Source organism: Scleropages formosus, chromosome 3, assembly GCF_900964775.1.
Source record: "Scleropages formosus chromosome 3, fSclFor1.1, whole genome shotgun sequence".
NCBI lineage: Eukaryota > Metazoa > Chordata > Actinopteri > Osteoglossiformes > Osteoglossidae > Scleropages > Scleropages formosus.
This window is the reverse complement of record NC_041808.1, coordinates 23,037-41,388: the sequence shown is the minus strand read 5'-3', so window position 1 is coordinate 41,388 and position 18,352 is coordinate 23,037. Positions and strand designations below refer to the sequence as shown.

Here is an 18,352-nt window from a genome sequence, read left to right as displayed (position 1 = left end):
AGTCAGGTGCCTTTATTTTTGTTATGTAAAAGAATCAGAGGAATTGTGACATCTGGTGGGATTAGTGACATAGCTGTGATGTCATCACTTTGGTCCCTTAATTAAATGTGTCTGATGTGAGAACATGCATGCTGGCTACACACAGTATATCTACAATAATGTAACATTGCTGTGGATATTTTACCTTTACTTTGGTCCCCTTGTGGGGTGAGAAGAAAAAACACATCAGCCAAATGATCAAAAGTCTCAGTCCAGGGTGTATACTGCCTCATATCCTATGCTTCCTGTATCTCTACAACCCTGCATTGAACAGCGGATTATTGAAAACGAATGAAAATTTCACATTAAACAGCAAGTTAGAAACAATTTATACTAAAAATATTACAAAATACATTTGCATTACATTTACATTTATTCATTTAGCAGATGCTTTTGTACATTTCAGCAAAAGTACAATTTATGCATTACATTAAGAGAAAGAGACATAGCTGCAGACATGTGACTCAGGTAAATCTAGTTTGTTGCCTACCACTTGCTGCACTGAGGTTCATTGTTCAAGTATGTGCATAAAACACAGGATAGACAAATCCTCATACCCTCATACCAAAATTTTTTTTATAATAGATATACAGTATGTTGTAAGATATATTTTATAAGAGGTACAGTATGTTTTTCAAAAGAAAAGGTAATTCAGATATAAATTTGGAAATATTACTTTTCCACAGCAGGAACTTACCTAACAAATTAATATATGTAAGCACTATCCTACAGGGCTTGGTATTGGGCCCCCTACTCTTCTCAGACTACACCTCTGTCATCACCTCCCACTGATTCAACTACCACTGCTACGCCGCTAATACCTGGCTCTACCTCTCCTTTCCACCTGGAGCTGTAGACGTTTCCTCGCACATCATTGCTTGTCTGTCGCACTTCTCTGCCCGAATGTCTGATCACCACCTGCAACTCAACCCTTCTCCAAAAAAGACATCCTTCGCCTCCCTCCTGTCGAGAACTCTGTAATGAAAACTGGACAACTTGCTTTTTTTCACCTTCCTTATTGACTAAGAGCCTGGGAGCAACGACTGACTCGAATCTCTCATTCTCTCTACATATTGAACCCGCAACCTGGATCTTTAGATACATCCTGCAAAACACCTGCAGGATCCACCCCTATATCACAGAACAAACTGTACACAACTCCTGGCGCAGACCATGGTGATACCCCATATGGACTACTGCAACTCTTTCCTGTCTGGCCTTCCAGCTACTGCCATCAAGCCTCTCCAGCTCATGTACCACTGTATGAGTCGTGTTTGACCTAGCAAGGCATTCCCATGTATCCCGCTCCTCGTCTCTCTGCGTGGGCTTCCTGTAGCTGTCTGGGTCAAATCCAACACTGGTTACGGACTACAAAAGCATCGATGGATCTGCTTCCCAATATCTACAAGACCTGATCACTTGCTACACCCCAACCAGACGGCTACACTCCTCAACTCTGCTCAGCTGGTGGTCCCTGGTGCAAGAGCTCCAAAATGAAAAGCACAAAGGTTTTTGGTTGTCGCGTGAATGTGGTGGATTGAAAGAGGTGAATTTTGAGACCCTTCTTAATCGTAGAGAGAGATTCAGCAGTTCAGAGTTGGGAGGGTCAAAGTCACTTCTCCCCGATCACCTCTGTGCTCGATAAACGTGTACGTGTTTATGTTTAGTACATTTTAATAAAGGGAAAATCCTATGTTTACATTTATCTGCTTAGCAGACACTTTTCTCCAAAGCGACTTCCAGTGAGCTCTGGTGTCATCAGCCCACACGCCTTATTCACCAAGGTGACTTACACTGCTAGATACACTGTTTACAATGGGTCACTCATTCATACATCAGTAGAAAAGACTCTCTCTGTGGCAGTCACACAAAGCAGGGGAACCTGAACAGCATGTTTTTGGACTGTGGGAGGACATACAAACTCCACACGGACCAAGCAGGGATCAGACCCACGTTCTTTCATGCCACCCAGGCGCTGTGAGACAGCGGCGCTGCTCGCTGTGCCATCGTGCCACTGTGCTGCCCTATATACAGCCACCGATGTACACCGGTTTATACTGTGGAATGACACAAGCTGGCTGAGCCTCAAGACACACGTCTGCATCCAGATGTTTCCTGTTGGTGTAATGCACGATTGTTTGCTGAGGTGTATGTCACTTTGGGGAAAAGCATTTGGTAAATGAATAAAATTACATCCAATGAATTGGTGTAAAGTTATGGCCCAGCTAATGCTACGCGCTATGGCGGTGCACGTTTATCACCGTGTCATTTTCAGACCATGATCACGAATGCTCACTTTGGGGACTGAGCTCTTAAGTATATTTTCATTAGAACTCAAATCTTTGACTGAACCGGCATGCACTACCAGTAATTTTGACCCCTGTGCAGGTCGAGCTGCTCACATACTTGCCTTGGTTACAGGCGTTCGATGAATAAATATCGATATTCATTAATTACTTGCAAATAAATACCTAAAACATCACGGATTTCCTTAAATAAAGACAAGGTTTTCCAGTGTTCTGTATTTTGGTGGGGGTAAATAAGAATAGACTTAAATGATTAGTGAAGTAAATGTACGCATTTATATTTTACGCTGACATGTTATGTATACATTCTCTATCATGACAGATGAAATCACAGAAAGAGGTAGTAAGTCACACATTATTTTTAAACTATTGCTCAGTGCCTTACGGAGGGTCTCGGTAAAACTCAAGGCCAGCAGAATAAATGTAAATGTAAATGTGCGACTCCTGTCCTCCGTCACGCCATTCAATAGAGTTTCCTCGCACCTGCAGCCGAGACTCCGGCAGGAGGGAAGGGTTAGCTGCGCTCCTTGGGCCTTGGGCCGCGCATCTTGGGCTGTACAAATTCGTCTTGAAATGTTCAAGTCTGGTGTTTCTTTTAAGTGTATCATGTCGATATATTGGCACTGGAACAAGTACAGCCTGCCAACCCCCAGCTGTTTCGCTAACACGGTACATTTACGACGAAGATACCGCAGAGTACACGTGAACTTTACAGATAGATATTTTTCTTGTGTTTAAGCATAATGATATTAATGTATATTTTTAAGAAATCTGTGTATTATCTTTGGTAAATATCGTTTACATTTATTCATTTAGCAAATGCTTTTCTCCAAAGCGACGTTGGGGGGGACAGGATGCCAGTCCATGGCAGGATAGACACACACACACACACGGAGTCCTGTTCAGTTGTTTGAACTGTATAATTGTGTGAAAATATTTCTAAAGGCTGGCAAAAAGAAGAAAATCAGTTGTACGTATGTTTGTTTACAATGTTGTTGATTCATGTTGTAATTGTGTGAGAATTTTTGTTTATTTTGGTGCTTAGTGAGTAGCCGTAACGGTAAATGATGGGTGAAAAAAAACTGTTAAATACAATAATACAATAATACAGGAGTAACACACAGCTCCCGCGCGGCACATTCACCGGAAGTTGGAGGGAGCGCGAAGGACGGGACAGGAAGCGGAAGTCGGGAGCTCCACACTCTTCTTCCTACAAACATCATGGCTTCCTTAAACAGAAAGCAGGTGTTCCGGCTGCTCTCTCGATTCGGAGCCTTTATTCTGAGCCGTTTTGCCTTCTGGAATTGTTTCAGTATGCTCATGTTGTTCGCTGAACGCGCCGATGTTAAACGGTAAGTAAACAGTAGGTCCCGTAAGTAATTAACACTGAGCAGCTTCATCCTCCTGTGTTTCTTCTCTTCTGTCCCATGCCATGGACGCATGCCATGATCATGATCATGGCATCATCATATCTGTGTCTATATATGTGTATGTATCTGTGTGTGTGTTTTTCTTTCTCTCTCTCTCTCTCTCTCTCTCTCTCTCTCTCTCTGTGTGTGTGTCCGTGCGCACGCTCGCCTCGTGTCGTGTTTTCTTTGAAGAGGATCGATCAGTCTGATTCAGACCTCTGAAATAGTGTTGAGAAGGGTATGTAGTAAGTACCACCAGCCAGGGCTGTGCTGGACTCGGTACACACAAAACCTCCGACTCCAGTAACCAGTAATTAATTAATTGCTTCCAATCGAATCGGACTCCACAGCACTGTGTAAGTACCACGTACCACGATACCATGATGGCTGAAGCACAGATGTGACAAGAGGCTTCGGTGTCACACAGTTTTCATGCTGCTGAGCGACTGAAGACTTGATGGTCGTTTGGAGATGTTGCTGCACCAGAGTGCAGAACTTGTGAAGCACAGTGTCACAGTGTGTGTCTCCCTGCTTATTTCTGTCTTGGAACCACAAATCTCGTGTCCGTTGTGAGCTGATGCCGTGATTAAGAACTCCTGCTGAAGGTTGTTGTCCCACTAATACTAACAGCCCCAGCCATCCACATGGCCTGAGCTGCACACCTTCTTTTCAGGAATGCCTGCGGTCCCACTCGAGCGAGAAGGGCTGGAATTAGATGACCAGATTGAAATCACTGGTCACTGTTTTTAATGTTTTAAGTGACTTTTCCCCATATTTTTTCCATATGCCACATGTTTGATTCTTTGACTCTTACATTTGAGTGCCAGAAGTCAGAAGGCATGTTGCACTAAAACAAGAAGTGGAAACGATCAGTTTCAGCTTCTGTCCGCTACTTATTTATCTGATGACTTTGTCCAAAGCTGCTTACAGTGTTAGGCATATGTCCAAAGCTATTTACACTAATTTACGTATTTATATGGCTCAGTATTTTTAAGGGCTGCTGTGCAACATTAAGTACCTTAATTAATCAGAAGGTAGATCTGAAGCACTTTCCGATTGCAAGGCAGCTCTCCAAACACTGCGCTATCTGCTTCCTGTGTATTGCGTCCAGTCTGTCATTTGTATTTGTGCCAGAATTAAATAAGGATACATTTTATATTCTTGTCCTCTGTGTGCATGAGACCGCTGCACATAGTCAATGATATTTCTATCTGCTTCCAGGAAGCCTGATATCCCTGTGCCCTATCTTTATTTTGACATGGGAGCCGCTGTACTTTGTGCCAGTTTCATGTCCTTCGGGGTGAAGAGGAGGTGGTTTGCGCTTGGTGCTGCCTTGCAGCTGGCCATCAGCACCTATGTGTCCTACACTGGCGGTCAGGTACACTATGGTGATTGGCTGAAGGTCAGTGTTTAAGTAACACATGACTTGAAAGTGCAAAAACAGGCCTTTCTGCACATCACTTTACCACCTTTGTGTCCTCTCAGGTCAGAATGTACTCCAGGGCCTTCGCCATCATTGGGGGATTCCTTGTGTTGGCTAGTGGTGCAGGTGAAGTCTACCGTCAGAAACCGCGTACCAGATCCCTGCAGTCAACCGGACAGGTCTTCCTGGGTATCTACTTAATATGCGTGGTAAGAATTGTTGCGGCCTAAACGTTCACCATCTGGATTTAAGATGAATTTGCGTTTACTCAGATTTCTTTATGTGGCAATAGCAAATGGACTGTACTTTATAATTTCTCACTGTGGTGTTGGTGCTTTCTGCTAGGCATATTCTCTCCAGCACAGCCAGGAAGACAGGCGGGCTTACCTGAACCACGTTCCTGGAGGGGAGCTCACTCTACAGCTGCTCTTTGTACTCTATGGTGTGCTTGCCCTCTCCTTCCTTTCGGGCTACTATGTGAGCCTCTCTGCCCAGATCCTGGCAACCGTGTTGCCTCTAGTGGCACTCTTCATCGATGGCAATGTGGGCTACTGGCACCACACCCAACGTGTTGAGTTCTGGAACCAGATGAAGTTGATTGGGCAGAATGTTGGCATCTTTGGCGCAGCACTTATTCTGGCAACTGATGGCTGAGACCCCTCTTCCTCTTCACAAAGGAAAAAAGTGAGGACCAGTTCTCAGGTGTTGACCACCATCTTGCCACCATCCTTCTGAGCCTTAGGAAAGACTGCTTAGGTTCTTTTTGTAATGTTTAGTTATCACAAACAGGTCAAGTTTACACACATTAATTTTGTGTCCAACACAGAATACATTTGAGTCTCAAGTTATAGATTATTATTTGTATTGTTTAAGACATGGGTTTAATTTTATTTTCAGAAGGCTAGTTTTACAACTCTACAGTTCTCCAAAAGGTTTTATCTAAATGTCCATTGAATGGTTTTCATGTACTTTAAGTTCCATTTACTCGTTTCTGGTTTAATCATATTCAAGGTACAATGGATTGTACTTTTGTATAACATATAGCCTCAGTATGTAGACTTGTACAAATACAGAGCCTGCACCTGTGTATGTATTTTATGACTTGACCATTTCATATTAAATGCTGTATTTTTGCTGTCTAAGACAGGTAAAATAAGATGTTCTGTAGGTGACTTATTTGCTGTGGATAACTTGCCTATTCATCTATCTATATATTTTTTTCTACTAGTTTATTTCAAGGGAATAATTTTGCTTCCTGTTTTTCTGTGAAGTCAAATCTAATGCCCAATATTTTGTGAGAGAAAAATCTTTTCAGCATCAGCCATAATAACATAAGCAGGATAATTGTAATTTTAATTCAAACATACAATAATACACAGCGTAAAATGTTAAAAATTGTTGCGTTAAGATTAGAGAAAGATTTTCACCAAAAGAATTACTCAGACTTTGTTGGTTAATGTTTAAAATTCTGAAAGAATCACATTTTAAAGTATGCTGAATGCTCAATTACCCTATTCATTAATTGTGGATTCCTTATCTTGCAGACCTAACTAAGAAATCCACTTTTTACTACAACTGTGCTTATAAGTTCATTTATTGGAAGGGATCTGTGCTTCCTGACTGAAATTGTGTGTAATCAAATGGCAGCATAAATGGAATAACAGCATGTACCATATTGGATAGAGCTGTTGCTTGTCATTCAAAGGACTGTGTGTAAATCCTCAAGCTTTTGTTCTTGGGCACGGAATGTACCTGACCTGCTCCAGTAAAAGTCACGAGGTATATAATTGGACTAAAAAAAAAAAAACTGTTGGGATTGTTTAGGAGCTGGGAAGAGGCGTTTGGAATAACGGATAATGGAAATACTGCACTTCTTAGAGACAGGTGCAAAATCGAGTGTGTTGACTGCAGCGTGCACCTGCAGTCCCGGCTTCACTCCCGGCAGCGTGGTGTTTGGAATGGCTGGTCTGGGTGGTGTTCCAGTATGGAGTTATAACAAGGCTAAAAGAAAGAAGAAGAAGCTGATTCAGGACGAGATAGACACAGCAGAAGGAATGAGTAGGACAGCAGGGAGCATTGAACTAAGTGGGAACTGACGGTGGAACACGTCTCTTGTGAAGAGTGCTGGAGGGAGCTAACCCTAACCCCAGCATATCAATTTCTTAATGGCAGGTTGAGGAGTAGCTCCTGGTCTAGTGGTTAGTGCTGTTGCCTTTGTATCCAAAGTTTACAGGTTCAAATCCCAACTTTAGTATGGTTATGCAAGCTACTTACCCTAAATTGCTCTGGTAAAAATGACCCCATTGCATGACTGGGTAAAGAATGGTAATTATCTTAATAGTGTAAGGTGCTTTGGTGAACAGCACCAGCTAAATGAATAAATGTAAATGTTAAGATGTTCTGCTAAGCCTATCTAACCTGTTCAACTTAGCAAAAGATGATTTTCATTTATACTCATTATGTTGGAGGACGGGGCAGAACCAAGTTCAGCCAGGTTGTCCTGGCCACTTTCCAGCAAAACACACACACACCCACACCTAGTTACAGTAAACGAAGACATAGTTGTCATGGCTCCCAATATTCTTATTTAAACTGCTGCTTCCCAGTGAGAAGCTGCTAACTGAAATTGAGAAAAAGAACAGAACCAGAAAATCCAGTTCTGAAATTCAAGCCTGTATTACTCATCTGTTCCTATTTGCCCTTTTTCTCTGGACTTAGTTCTGGTTCCATGTTGCTGGGGGAAAAGTCCACTAATGAATTTAACAAATCTGGGTCCAACCATCATCCTGTGAGAAGAACGAGGGAAGTGTCAGAGAAACTGAACAAGAAGAGGTACGACATATTACTTGAGACAAACTTGTTCTATTTCATTTCTTTTCCATTTTATTAGAATTTTCTGCAGTCGTTTAACCAGTGAAACGAAATTGTGTGTGTCTGCCCTTTTTCCTGAAAGAAAAATATATCAGATTTTCTGGTTGAGGCCTGGAAATATACGTCACAGTTAAACAAGAGAAGTATCATCCTGCTAAAACGCCATAGCTGTGTTCTGTGAAACATCATGTTCTGCTAATTGACGTAATAAAAATGAGCTTGAATGGGAAAATGGGGTTGAGTGACATAATTTATGAGCACATGAATTAGTATAATTGCCTAAAAAAGCATAGCATACCTGAAATGACAATACAGTACAAAGTCTATCAGAATGTAAACTACAGCAAAAAAAGATGTGCTGGGAAAATAACAAATTTTCAAACTTCTCATCGCTATATAGTTTTCCTTTATTTTTCAGTACTGTCTGTAATGTAAAATGCTCTTTGCATTCATTCAAAGCGATTTCTGACGTGTAGCCTTTTTTCTAATGTTACAGCGTTTTTTTTCCATCTTCACCTTCTTCACACTTATTACTCGCTCGGCAGATGTTTAATTGACATCTAATTTCTCTTATAAACGGGAAACGAAGGCTTTGCGTGGCTAAATTGACACTTATGTACATAATATTTGGCTAATAAAAAATAAGGTTAATTATGTGGTACCTATTGTCATCTCTCACATTTGTGAAATCCAAACCAAAGATGCTCTACAGTAAAGGAGAAATGAGAGGAAAAGCAGGTTTCTGCTGCATGGAGAAGGTCCAACCTCAATTTCTGTGTGAATTGACAGAACCAAAATAGGTGTGAAGAGCTGCTTCTGAGGGACCTTCACAAAACGAGCACCTGCTGTTGGGTTGGGTCAACTTTGTCAATTACATTAAAGAAATGTTTATGGGTAACGCCCACACCTTTTTCCAAAGGATATTATCCATAAATTTATTCCAGTTCAGAACCAGGCCCTGATCGCTCTGTTATTTCTGCAAAACTGGATGAAACAGAAACAGATCTTCCCCCCAGGAGAGGAACACGGATCCATGTCTGGAGCGACAGGGGTTAAAGAAGGTTGTTTTTTAGCAGCATGATGACACCTGAAGGCATTGCGTCAAAAACTATGGCAAAGTCCTTTGTTGTAACAGGTATCTTATATTTAGTCAGGAATTCATCATAACGCATCAGATGCACACTAGAATTAAAGAGCTGTTCCACCAACAACCCAGCTTTCAAGAAACAAAGACTTGTGTTTATACAGAATATCCCTGTTGTTCCGGATGACATATTTATCTGGAGAGAAGTTGTGTTTATAAGCCTGTGACCAGGCTAAGAGCACCTGTTGATGGAAATGTGAGTTTGACGGGGTCTCACTAACACTATAATTACACTTCAGGAGAATTCGGAGGCCACCTACCTTAGAGAAGACATAATGAGGGATGAGATTCTGAATAGAGGATGGAGTATTAAGGAACTGTTTGAGCCAGTTCCATATTGCAAAGTCAAGGAAATTCATACCCCCACATGTATATGTGTTCAATATTACAGATGTTTTTAACATAAAAGCATATTGTCAATAGTTTTAGTCAGTGGATTATCGATGGGGGGAGAAAGACCAGCGTATGTCAGTCTGGACAGGCCTTCTGCCTTTGTCAGTAGACTTTTCTCAATAGCTGCATTTATATTTATAGGACACCTTATGTTTCCATCTTTAGTTATTAATGCACCCAAATATGTCACTTGTTTTTTTACAGGAATACCACATATATTGGGTCTGTATTATTCTAGATAGCCACTAATTCACATTTGTTGAGGTTCAGAGAGAGTCCTGATGCTTTAGAAAATTCTCCAGTAAGAGAACATTCACAACTCTATTAAGCACCAGAAACACTTGCAGTGATGTCGTCTAAGCTACACACAACCATGCACCCTGTTCCAACGTTTGCTCTTCCTGCATCTTGTACAGAGAACATTCTTATTGTGGACTTTCCTGCCTCAGTTCACCTTGAACATAAGTGCACAGATATTTGCCCTAATTTGCTGCATTGTCAGTTTTCGGTGGAAATTTTGCAAAAACAACTGTTGCTCTCGTGTTTCAAGAAAACATTCAGGAATTGTCACTTGCTGTCAATTTCTGTTTGCCTTGCTTGTTCCATAACACATACTTTTTTAATAATGTGATTTGTTTTGTTAGGATTTTCAAGAACTACATTAGTCTATAGCAGCAGAAAGTCAGAGCCCCAGGATGATGAGAAAACTCTTCACTCTGCGTAAAAACATATTCCGCAGAGCCAGTGAGGATGAACAGGATATGGAAAACCTTGCAAGTCAGTGCCTCGTACTCAACAGATCTTTTATTTTTTTTACTTTCCAGGCTATAAGGAATTTCCTGTATTTTTCAGTTACGGTGGATACCTGGGGTAATCTGCTATGGGAAGCTGAAGACTGCTTTTGCTATTTTTCTGCAGTCTATAAGTGGAAAGGAAAACAAATTGTAAAGCCAATGAATGCATAATATAGCGTATGACTAGGATTCCTTGGCCCGTGGAAAAAAAACTGCTGAATTTAATACTCTTCTTGTTTTGCTTGTCTGTCTGGAATTACAAAGTGTCTTTTTATGAATGTGTTTGCTTTCCAAGTAAAACAGCGTACATGGTTTCAGTTAATAGTGGCAAGGGTTGGGTATCTCATAGCAGTTAGTGTAGTGGTTAGTGCTACTGCCTTTGGATTGGAAGGTTATAGGTTCACTTCTCCCCTCTAGTTGTAGTGTCCTTGTGCAAAGTACTTATCCTAAATTGCTCAAATAAAATTACTTGGCTCTATGAAGGTGTAAATAACTGTAAGCTTGTAATAATTGTATCCTTAATGTTTTAAGTCACTTTGGAGAAAAATGTCTGCTGAATGAATTAGTGTAACAGAGAAGAGAGCTTCCCGATCTCCTCCAGGAGTCATTGTTGCCAAAAAATTGTGTGAGCGTTTCCCCTTTTCTCATGTTTCCTTGTGTGTACAGACTCTTCCGAGAGTAACTCTGGGAAGCTCGAGGACAAGGCATCCACTCCCAAGGTCAGGGGTGTGTCATTTACACCTTCGCACTTCTTGAATGTTTCACCGGTTGTCCTTTCATTGCTTCAGCATCTAAATGATGAGTAAGTTTACAGTCTTCTACCTGTCATTGTTTTAATTTAAAGCAGATAAGCCTGGAGGGAATTCTATCCTTAGCTCATGATGCATACTGTCCTGCCAAATGTCAGCATATGGGCATCTTTCTCATTTATTTTGTAGGGAATGGGACAGAATTGAGGAAAGCATGCACAGCTCTGTAAGCTTTCTCCTTTATTAACATTAGTTTTAAAATGCAAAGAAAAGTTTTGTAGTCCTTTGCTATGTATTGTGGAAGAGTCACATATTGAAAAATGTCAAATGTATGTAGGAAAAAAAAACAGATATTTCAACACACTTGGGAGAGAACACTAGGCATCATTTAAATAGAATACAAAGATCATACAAAATACAAATAAAAAGACAGCCAATACTGAATATACTGTATCACCTTAAGACCTTCAGCACTACACATATACAGGGTGTCCTTGTATTCTGAATTACAGATGACAAGAAGTCGGTTCACTACACTGTGCACAGACATCGTAGGATGGGTGTCAGAAGCAGCCACAAGAATCATCTTACCGGCACTTGCTCTTGTGCTGGATGTCACCATCACTGAGAGCAGTTCTTCCTCGCCTATATCAAGGTCAGAATAACTCGTCTTGAATACTGTTGTTGTAACCAGTTACTCCTTGTGTTACACAGATGTCTTACTGTAAAGGTTTAGATATTTTAAGAAGTAGGCAGTTTTATGTTATAAGTTGATTAATTTTTGATTAACAGTTTTTTCAGAAGGGGGGTGCGGTGGTGCAGTGGGTTGGACCGCAGTCCTGCTCTCCGGTGGGTCTGGGGTTCGAGTCCCGCTTGGGGTGCTTTGCGACGGACTGGCATCCCGTCCTGGGTGTGTCCCCTCCCCCTCCGGCCCCACGCCCTGTGTTGCCGGGTAGGCTCTGCGACCCCGTATGGGACAAGCGGTTCTGAAAATGTGTGTGTGTGTGTTTTTTCAGAGCACTGGTATATTTCAATACCATACAACTGACCGTTATATTACTGTTTTCTGAAGCTTTTGGTTTATATCTGAAATCCACACACAATTCTGAAAGCACCTTAAAGTAGCGGCTATATTATTGCTTCTCCTTTCTAATGTCTTGGCTATAGGGTCCTTCTGTAAGTTAATGGTCATTCAATGAGGAATGTAATGAGTGTCAATTTTAATAGTAGATTTGAAGAGTCTGAGAGCATGAAGGAGCTTTCAGGTGAAGAGTCCTCCTTTGATACAAAACAAGATGAGAAAAAATCCAGGACAATTTCAAGTCGGGCTCCTTTGCTGAATATTGTTGGAGGTTTAGCTTCCCAAGATATCAGCACTTTGGAGTCAGAGGATGCAGAGAAATTAAGTCTTCCCTTTGTTGAAGAAAGAAGCTCTGCTGTGTCCCTGGAAGCTTCTTTTGAGAGTTCCACCCTGGCCGTTGACTTATCTAACAGTTTGATTGACAGTCAAGAACCTTGTCAACCACCTGCAAAAAGTCTACAAGAGAGCAGTATTGATAGCAGTGCTAAAATATCCACCATCAGCTGTCCAGCTGGTATCACTGACCAACTTTCCAGTAAGTGGTTCCACACAACAGCTGTGCATGAAGGTGACATATCATCTGACTTTGTTAGCAGTGAAATCGCTCTGCCTCTTCTCAGAGAGGACGTACCTGGAGGAACAAGCTTTGTTTCCTTGAAATCAGATACAGATGCAGACTCTACAGCATCTGACATTGTCACAATTGTATTGCAAGATCTGCAGAGCTTATCGGAGACCGTTCAGTCACTCGATGATTTTAGTACACCCATTCTATCAGATAGTGCAACTCTGCCGGTCTCCAAGACTAGTATTTTTGAAACTGTGCGTTGCAGGATACGGGACTTTTTTAGTGACCTTCATCCCTTATCCCTCAGCAAACTGGCAAGACGTTCCAGTTCAAAGGAGTCTTGCGATGAAAAAACCACAACAAGCATTTTCAACGCAGAGGCAGAGACTCCAGTCTCAGGAGCTGAACGGACTGCTAGCAATATTGTAGACATTGTCCTGCACTGGATTAGTGAAGATGTAGAGCAGATTTCACCTGCTGCTCCCAGAATGTGTAAATCAGGTTCAGATCTGAGGTTTGATATGCTGCTCTCTAAAGAAAACATTCAAATGTTGTCACCGCAGCTTGTTGGCAGAGTGCACCGCCTCATAATGGAGGACAACAGTGCCCTCCCTGTCATTACATTAGCAGCACGCAGAGTCAACTCTGATTCGGCAGTTTCGAAGGGACGAGGTGGAAGGTTGGAGCTCGCCAGGGAAGCTTTCTCTGAGTTAGTTTACATATTCACGGAGAAATGTGTGAGGAAGCTGTTGCAGGAATGCCTCTACTGTCTTCCTCATCCTCCTCACTCCGATAATTTTGAAGATGTAGTTTGTACCACTCCTGTAACTTCCAGCAGTCTGGTGCAGGTCATGCCAAGTCTACCATTTCAGAGTGACATTTCAGCCATTCCCAGTGGACAAAGCCCCAAAAAAATTTCAACAACGTCTGCAAGTTCAAGCACTCTCATACAGGTTATGCCAAGTCCAGCATCTCAGAATGAATTTTCGAACCTCCACGTTGGACAAAGCACCCAGAAAGCCTCAAAGCCCTCCTTAGAACTCAGCAGTCCAAGCATAGAATCATTAATTACAGTTATGGCCCAAGAAGTGATGAAACTACTTCCAGAGAAGATAGATGACTGTAACCAAGGTAAGTTATTGACTTGACTGCACACACATAAATGTGACTGACAAAAAATGAAGCGGTTTACCCTTTGCCATTCTTGTGTGTCCACAGTTTGGGAGTTCCTTGAGACTAAAGACATCTGTGAGTCCACACCTCTTTCATCAGCTGTAAAATATTCTGGTGTCAATAACACAAAGGCCACAAACCACAGATCTAGCAGTGGCTCTAAGGTTGAGGTAAGCATGTTGACCAAGGTTGCGAGTCAGCAATTAAAGACGATCATTGTATTAGAATGTATGGTTTTACAATTTTAAAATGTTTTAATTTGAAATATGCCCCTTATGCTTTAAATATATTACTTTTATATGCAGTGAAATTCATATTCATAACGAACCATTGTTGCATTAACCTTTATCTAGATTATCGTTAAATTAAAAATGGTCCTTAGTCTCTGGTTTAATCTAGGATGAACAATAGGATATTTGGGTTCCTGCTCATGGTGCTCAAGACTAAGCTAGAGGATATGTTGCTGCCTGAGCTGTATGCACATTTGCAACAATGAGTTTATGAAGTCTTTTGTCAGTTTTACTGATTATTGGTGGAAGTCGGTACTTTGAGGGAAAAAGGTACTTACATTGCAGATATTATAGTGGTGACTTAAAGGTAAAGAAAAAACATGTCTCTTGCTTTATTATAATTGCAATTACAAGGTGGACCCCATATCTGGGTCTGAGGCAGGACTGAAGAACGGGAAGAAATTCTAAAAGGTATGTTACAGTAAACTTATGTTTTGAATTTTTATGAACAGCATATGAAGAATTCATTTAAAAAGCCAGTATAACTAAAACACTGAGACAATAATGCAGAATGAAATTGTAATAATGTACGATGGTTCCTGAAGTTCTGATCAAATCATTAATTTTTTAAGATCCAGGTGTTTTTTAATATTCCAACAAGTTCCAGTTTCTTATTATTTACTGAAATTTCTGTTTAGCAGTGGAGTGAACGTGACCTATGTTTCTTCATCGAGCCAATGGAAAGCAGTTAAACCACACCCAATTAAAAAAAGTGTGGAACAACAGGTGTGTTGCTGCCAAGGATATGAAAATAAGGATAATAAAGGAAGTTTAAAGTGCCAACAAACACTGCACATGTTTATTCTATTCGGTTAAGTTTCCTTTTATGTACTGGGAGACACATAAAGAGACACAAAGGAAACATGCAGTTCCCACAAAAAAGGTGATAATAAAACAGAAGCAAAGCCAAAATAAAATAAAGTTAGCTAAGTAGGTAGTTTACTGATATGCTTTAGTGAAAATGAACAGGAAACGTCTACAATCTGTTCTGTGGTCAATTTGAAATGTGCCACTTGCTACTGCAGCGTGACAGAATAGTGCAACAAATTGGCATTGTGCCATGACGCATGCTTCAAATGGGCTGTTATTGAATTCCTTCAAAACTGTGTGGACAGAGGTGTGTTCAGATTTGCTTTAGCCCAGGCGTCGCACAATATTGTCATGCTGACAATTTCAATATTTTGTGGTATGACGAACGATGCGTTCCAGCTGGGGTGAGAACAACCAACCTCTTAAAAAACCAGGGTTGTTCCCAGACATTGGCATGTGTTTACCAGGACACCAGGTCTCTAACCAACGATTTAAGGACTACGGTGGGCCATAACAACCCATCTGTTTAGCTATCAAAACAGAAAAGAGGTGATGACCCTCGGTGGTTTTCACAGTGGCTCTCTTTAAGACAAGGGAACCAGAAACGCTGCTGGAATGGTTTTTTCTGACTATTCCTCATTTTTGGAGATTCTATGATGAGACATAAGAAGCCTTAAAGATTTTATATTTATGCAAATGGTTAGGTTCCGTATGAACCTTACATAGAACTATAATGAAATAAAATTTCACTCTAAGCCTTTTATTTATTCCACTGTCATCAGCCCCTCATCTATGGAGCGTTGCTGTGTTACAGAGCTGACCACAAAGTACAACACAGGGAAAATAATCCATTGCAAGATTTTCTTTTATCAACTTGCAACAGATTATGCATCATTCATAAGCATCATTCAGTTGCTTTAAATGAATAAAAGAAAAGATGTACCTTGATTCCTTTGTTTGGGTAGGACATATAAAGGTCTCTGACATGGCTATAAATAAATACAGTAAGATTTTTTTCATCAAAATGTTTATTAAATTTAAGCTTCATTGAAATGAAAAATAACTTTAAATAACTGGAAGTTTTTTAAAAGAAAACTTCCTCTGCAACCTTCCAGCTAGGGTGAGAGCTCTACATCATTAGTCATACTACAAAATATTGAGAGAAACTCAGCATAACAGAACTGTGCAATGCCACCTGAGCTCATTCTCATCCACAGCTATTTAGATCAGAAGTCCTCTGTTTTTGGATTGCTTTTTGGAATTCATATTCAGATCCCTTGTCTGAGTGTCACTGAGTTGACAGTACTTTTTTATTTCTTATTTGCATTAAAACTTACTCTTGTTTGCTTCTCCTGTTATTGATTTTGTTCTTTCTCAAGGTTTGTTTTGTCACCAACTATTGAATGTAAACTCCTGTGACCTTATGCAGATTTCTCAAGAATCATGCATGTGTGAATGAATGAATTAATTAATCAATCAAGTAATTAATGAAATAATGCAATTCCTGTTGGGTTGCAGCAGCGTACAATGTACAACATGCATACATAAACAGATATGACATATATGTACAGGTACGTTGTCATGATTTCGTTCCGGAAGGAAGTCGTTGGACCCAAGTGCAGAGCAACGGTGCTCATTAGAAGAATCCAAAAGACATAGTCGCAAGACAGGCAAATGGTCACCGATGAGTGTACGTGGTCAAAGGGAAATCCGAAAGCTGTAATCCGTAGAAACTGGCAAAAGGTTGAAGATACCATGAAGTTCTGGAAATACAGGAGAGGGGCAGGGAACAAGGTCAAGGTCAAGGACAGGAGGACAGGGAAGGTAAGAAGGCTGAGTAACAAAGATGAGCGAGTCGCAAGGCTGAACGAAGTTCTGTGTTCGCCCCTGCTCCGCTCACGTTTTTTATGCTTCTGCCCCGTGAGCCGCCTCAGGTGCTCCTTGTTGTGCTGATGATGTGGGTGTGACATACATACACACCAAAAGTAACCAAACATAAGTAGAAAAATAAGTTAAAGAGTGAAAGAACACACAAATATTGAAATGTAAGGGACGGGAGGAGTGAATTGATGTGGTGAAGGATGTAGTGGGACATAGCAGCTCAGTACCGCTGGATCATTGAAATTACCCCACTGCCAGGCAGCACGAGAACTCACTGTAGAGCCTGATGTCTGCTGGTACAAATCACCTCTGGTAGCCCCTTGGAATACCACAACTGGACCATCCTGTTGCTGAAAGTACTCCTGTTTTACTATTTTGGTATGGCAAAAGGTGTCAATCATTGTCCAGGATGGTCTGGAGTTTATTCAGTCCATCTCTCTATGGCCTCCACCATGTTCATCTTCACTCCCGGGACAGAGCAAGATGTCTCATTATCTTTTTTGCGTCTGTTGGAATCTCCTGTGGCAATGCTACCGCTCCAACACTCCACTGCGGAGAAAGTTGCTTTGGCCATAACCAACTGGTAGAATATATCCAATAGTTAACGTGCACACACTGAAGAATCTTGTGTAAGGCCTCCATGCTTCATGTCCACTCCGGCTTCTTGTCCAGATGCCCCCCCCCCCCAGGTATTTTAAATATCCCCACTACCTCCACTCCATCAATCCTTACAGGACACACTGGACCCTTGGACCTCATGAAATCCACAGCCATCTCCTTGGTCTTTCTGGTGTTAAGCTGCAGCTGGTTCAGTTTGCACCGCTCCAAAGTCCTTTACCAGTTTCCTGTACTCGTCTGCCTGTCCGTCCCAGATGCACGAAACACTTGTATCCTTTGAGATCTTCTGTGACACAACTTGGTGCTGCACTTAGAATCAGGGGTTTACAGGGTGAAGAAGAAGGGAGCCTCTGCCGCACATGGCCATGTCAGACACACAGCCTGACAAAGTGCAGTCTCCCAGTCGAGTTGTCCAGAATCCAGGACACTCCTGACAGGTCCACCTGCATGGCCTGAAGCTTCACTCCCCCAAAAGCTCCAGCTGTATGGTGTTCAACACATGAGAAATCAACAACAGTACTGCTATCATGTCCAGGTGGAAGTGAGCTCTGTTCAGCCTGCACATGATGGTATCCTCAACTCCAGTATGGTACCCTGATATGAAAACTGGAAGGGGTCTAGTGCAGTCCTGACCAGTGTTTTAAGTTGTGCTGCAACCAGTCTTTTCAAGTGTTCATTATATTTGAGGTCATCATCACTGGCTATTACTCATTTGACTCTGTAGGGTGACCTCTCTTGGGGACAGGTATCAGCCCAGATGTTTTTCAAATCTTTGGAACCTTTATCAGGATCAGACTCTGCTG

At 41.4% G+C, this 18,352-nt stretch overlaps 1 protein-coding gene across 6 annotated transcripts; it reads left to right on the top strand.

Moving 5' to 3' along the window:
- The first annotated feature begins 3,557 nt into the window (after positions 1-3,557).
- On the top strand, positions 3,558-15,027 carry tmem101 (transmembrane protein 101). Of its 6 annotated transcripts, none has more exons than XM_018736480.2 (9): positions 6,400-7,375; positions 7,896-8,009; positions 10,230-10,362; positions 11,046-11,181; positions 11,318-11,354; positions 11,641-11,783; positions 12,359-13,908; positions 13,996-14,120; positions 14,595-15,027. In XM_018736480.2, the coding sequence occupies exons 3-9, from the start codon at positions 10,281-10,283 to the stop codon at positions 14,646-14,648; spliced, it is 2,127 nt and encodes a 708-aa protein (XP_018591996.1). In that variant the 5' UTR covers positions 6,400-7,375; positions 7,896-8,009; positions 10,230-10,280; the 3' UTR covers positions 14,649-15,027. The 6 variants fall into 6 exon arrangements, with proteins under 6 accessions (XP_018591998.1, XP_018591999.1, XP_018591996.1 ...); XM_018736478.1 differs by lacking the exon at positions 6,400-7,375 and having other exon boundaries at positions 7,470-8,009; positions 14,595-14,651; positions 14,882-15,027; XM_018736479.1 differs by lacking the exon at positions 6,400-7,375 and having other exon boundaries at positions 7,470-8,009; positions 14,595-14,651; positions 14,879-15,027.
- The last annotated feature ends 3,325 nt before the right edge of the window (positions 15,028-18,352 follow it).